At 38.5% G+C, this 4,065-nt stretch overlaps 1 protein-coding gene across 1 annotated transcript; it reads right to left on the bottom strand.

Annotated features, from left to right (window-relative positions):
• Positions 1-1,359: 1,359 nt before the first annotated feature.
• Positions 1,360-3,952, bottom strand: fn3krp (fructosamine 3 kinase related protein). The gene is made up of 6 exons (XM_055035445.1): positions 3,650-3,952; positions 3,255-3,406; positions 2,744-2,835; positions 2,514-2,596; positions 2,314-2,436; positions 1,360-2,224 (listed from the first exon to the last, which is right to left on the bottom strand). The coding sequence occupies exons 1-6, from the start codon at positions 3,788-3,790 to the stop codon at positions 1,886-1,888; spliced, it is 930 nt and encodes a 309-aa protein (XP_054891420.1). The 5' UTR covers positions 3,791-3,952; the 3' UTR covers positions 1,360-1,885.
• Between the last annotated feature and the right edge of the window lie 113 nt (positions 3,953-4,065).

Genomic DNA, 4,065 nt, shown 5'->3' with positions numbered 1-4,065 from the left:
CCCACCCCTGCACGTTGATGTGCCGATCGCAATCGAGTCGACCGGATTTGCAAACTCTTTGAAATGAACGACGGGAGCCGAGTTTTGCTGGTTCACAATGTTTTCCTGTGTGCTTTTACCCTTTCGCACTTTTTTGTATATTAAACCTATAGAAATATCCTCAAGTTTTCCGATAGTTTTTAATTATATATCCACTCTTAAAAAAGGAGAGCCCTCAATTTATCATATACGGTCCGCCTATGATGTGCTTCCTGAAAACTTGTATACAGCTAAGAGAACTGAGATATTTTTAGATGAATAATTACAAAGAGTCCGTTTTAAAAAATTAGAATTATATATTTATTTACATATCATTTGCATTTTAGACACTGTGATTCACCTATTACAGTACAGTAGAAAAAAAAAATCAAACCCATGCCAGTTTAAAATCTGACATTTAAATTATCCAAGCCAAAAACCTATTCCTGTGCACAATGCGGATAATCCTCATATGTGTCTTTGCACATATACTAATTCAATTTCGAAATCCGACCCCTTTGTAAGAGGTAGAGGTCTTAGTGAATTAAAAAGACATTTTGGAAGAGTTGTTACTGAACTGAATCAAATTATCCGAATCCTAAGCAAGAGTCGGAATTCCCCTTACTGGACGTGCTTCGAAACGCCACGCCTTGCTACGGCGAGTGATTGGATTCAAAAAAGACAAACTGCAGCAGGGCCGAGCTCAGCTTGCGGTTTCTCAAAGATTGGCTACTCCATGTCTTCCTGACACAACGCCAACAGGGCCGTGCAGAGACCTTTGGAGGGGCCGGGGCACATGGCTACATAGTCTATAGTTTGTTTGTTCTTTATGAGTCGATTTTTGCATTTTAATTTCTGCGTTATATTTGTGCTGCTTTTTTGTGCCAATACATTGCTTCTTGGGAACAAATAAATTATATTGAACTGAATTAATACCCTTGTCAAAAACTGCAAATGAACACCAATGGTTCCATATGTTCACATAATAGATAAAACCTTGTTTCTGGTGTAATTTGTGTGAATGCTGTAGAGCGGGGGTGTCAAACTCCAGTCCTGAAGGGTCGCTGTCCTGCAACTTTTAGATGTGCCTCAGCTTTTTATGAATTTGTCACCCCACAGGGGAAATCGCTCCATCCTGTGGCAGAATTGAGAATTACAATATGAAATGTCTTTTGTGTCTCTCGGACAGATGTTTTAGGTCCTGCCCAGGGCCGTGCAGAATACAAATAAAGACATTTTATTTTATTAAACAATAATAACAAAGAAAACTTAGTTCAGACAAATGCTTGGAATCATTGCATAATGTATTGTTGGTTTATTAGCAAAAAAAAAAAAAAAAAAAAAAAAAAAAGACAGCCAATGCATATCAGGATCATCAGAAAAAACTATGGAGATTGTAAGACTGCATATGTCAAATCTTTAAAATACCAGGAGCTACAGTCCTTGTTGAGTGTAATTTACTTTGGGACAACTGCATGTAATGAAATAATAGATATGAGAGGAAACACCTCTCATATCTGCACCCCAGCAGATGAATACTTTGTGTTTGTTCTTCTGCCAAGTTTAATGACCTTGAAGAAACCTACACTTCATTTATTTAGCAACAGTTTTAAATCATGGAATTACACATAGTGTATAATACAGCAGAGTGTTGCAACATATTTATTTTAATTATCCCAATGTTTTTTTCTCCATTTTCAATACAACATCTAAGAAATTCCAACATGCAGTTAGATATTTTAGAATCTTTGAGAATGTTTAGTAAATTTCACTCTTTGCCATGTTGTTTTTTATCTAAAAAAATCTAGATATTACTTTGCTTATGATAAGACTTAAAGCCTTTTTTTAATTGGAACTGAGAGAGTTTTTATTTGAGCAAATTCTTCATAATCCTTATCGACGAGCCTCTGTAGCTACCTCCAAAGTGATTCCAGTGATTCAGGTAATGGAAGAGCTGGTAGAGCTGGTTTCTTTGTGCAAACCCTGGTGTTTGAGGAATCTTATCATGGTAAGCAGAGTAGAAAGAGTTGTCGAAGCCACCAAACATCCCACTAATAGCAAGCTCAAACTCTGAATGGCCATAGAAAGAAGCTGGGTCAAAGATGACTGGGCCATCTGCACACTCTGCCACGTTGCCCCCCCATAAGTCTCCATGGAGGAGGGCTGGGACGACCTCCACATTGGTGAAAAACTCAGGGATCTTCAGCTTTAAGAAAGGGACAACTTATGCATCACATTAACAGATATCATAAGGTGATACAAAGACTTAAAGAAATGTTCTAGTAGTCAATGCACCTGCAGTTTTGCCCACAGCTCTCTGGCCTCCCGATCTCCATGCGATTTCTCCACCATGTTCAGTTGGTACTCCAGCCTCTGCTGGGAGTAAAACTGCACCCAGTCGCTCTGCCACTCATTTTTCTAAAGACATGATGGAAAACCAATAAGGATTTTGATGCCATTGTTCATCAATACATTATGTAGACATGTGTTTTTACCTGTGCTATATATCCACAGCAAGTATTTACACCAAAGCCAAATTTCTCAACAGGATCGGTCTTGGTGTGTCCAGCCCCTTTACCTGCAAAGGGAGACATATAATTAAAAAAAAAACCTTAGTGTAATTTGAAAAAAATAAATCATGGACATGTACGGCATTGAAAATGTGCTTGTGAATGCAGTGTGGCCTGTTCTTTGCATGCACCGGAATACAGTCCAAGTAAATTACCCACTGTTTGCTGCTCTTTATTTTGTTTTTCCAACAGTCTTTTGTTGTGAAGGTGCAGATCCGCCAGCTGCTCTCCCAGCTGTTTAGAGTACCTGCTCAGTGGATTTGACACAGATTACTTTTAAGAACATAAAGTTACTCCCCTACAAACAGTAAGTGTTTCACTGTCTAATTCTAGGATAGACCAACATAAAATAGTGCATAATTGTTAAGCCCCATCTACAGTAAAGAAAAGTACAAGAGCAAAACTAGCAAAGTAACAGTGGCTCCACAAAGCACTGACCCAGATGGCTTGATACAAATTCACAACACATTTCAGTTTGTAAAAAAAAAAAGGGAAAAATAATGAAACAGTTTTTTCCCCCAACACAATCATACATCGTATTCATCTACAAAAAAAAAAAGCATAAATGCCAAAAATAACATTGAAGTTTAAAGTTGCAACCAGGCAACATGTTTTAATGCCTCCTTTTTCTACAAAGCCCTGCAAATACAAGTAGGGAGCTCTCACTTGTTAAGACTTTTCATATCCAGATGCTCCATCACAAATACGCAGCCTCCTGTGTCAAGCTCAATCACTTTCAGTGGTTTCGGGACTTTGACAGTTTCTGTCTTTAAAATTGTTTCCAGGCTCGACATCTCTCCATCAAACATCAACTTGGCCTGTAAAAAAATAGCAAAATTAGTCGCTGATCATTGTCATTCGACAAGTTTCCAGTATTTTCCAGGGTCGCGGTGTGCATTATTATCATTCGAAAAGTAACTGCACAGCACTGCGAATGCATTCAGAGTTGGAACACATTTGTTTTTTCTCTAGTCTGAATTTGGCACAGATTGCAAACTCGAGATTAAAACTCAAATTAAACAACAGTTTATTAATTAAAATCATTTAAAAAAACGACATACCCCGCTTTTGTGATTGATCTTCACAAACACTCTGCCGTGATCAGTGTCGTAACTATGGCCCTCACTGATGCATCCCCCGCCTGCGTGTCCAGTTGACTTCAGCATATTTGTCCCCAGCTCTTTCTTTAATTTAGCTTCCATTGTGTTATTCTATAGCTTGTCCTTGTAAAATCACAAAACTATTACAAATTAATGCCAATGCAGCAGGTCAGGAGACCAGAGACCGTCTACCTGACAGCTTCTGTCGTCTAAATCAACCAGCACTCTTTCGAGCATAAGAGAACAGTGGAGAGAATTGTTTTGTTTCCGTATTATTTTTACGGATTATGTTACGACCAATCAGAGGGCGCCATGAGACGATTGATTTCTATCCCGACCTATTACGGTTAAGTACTAGAATCACGTGAGCGTCACTA

This window comes from Poeciliopsis prolifica, unplaced genomic scaffold (assembly GCF_027474105.1).
Source record: "Poeciliopsis prolifica strain line A6 unplaced genomic scaffold, Auburn_PproV2 SCAFFOLD010, whole genome shotgun sequence".
NCBI classification, from domain to species: Eukaryota; Metazoa; Chordata; class Actinopteri; order Cyprinodontiformes; family Poeciliidae; genus Poeciliopsis; species Poeciliopsis prolifica.
Note: the sequence above shows the minus strand (reverse complement) of the source record. Positions and strands in the feature narration are given on the sequence as shown.

Bases quoted from the DNA above. Each gene is read 5' to 3' on its own strand.
- fn3krp (XM_055035445.1), bottom strand. From the start codon at position 3,790: ATGGAAGCTAAATTAAAGAAAGAGCTGGGGACAAATATGCTGAAGTCA. The intron at 2,597-2,743 runs GTAATTTACTTG...CTCCCTTTGCAG, and splicing joins TAAAGAGCAGCAAACAGTGG to GTAAAGGGGCTGGACACACC. The intron at 2,437-2,513 runs GTAAAAACACAT...TCATGTCTTTAG, and splicing joins GCTGTGGATATATAGCACAG to AAAAATGAGTGGCAGAGCGA.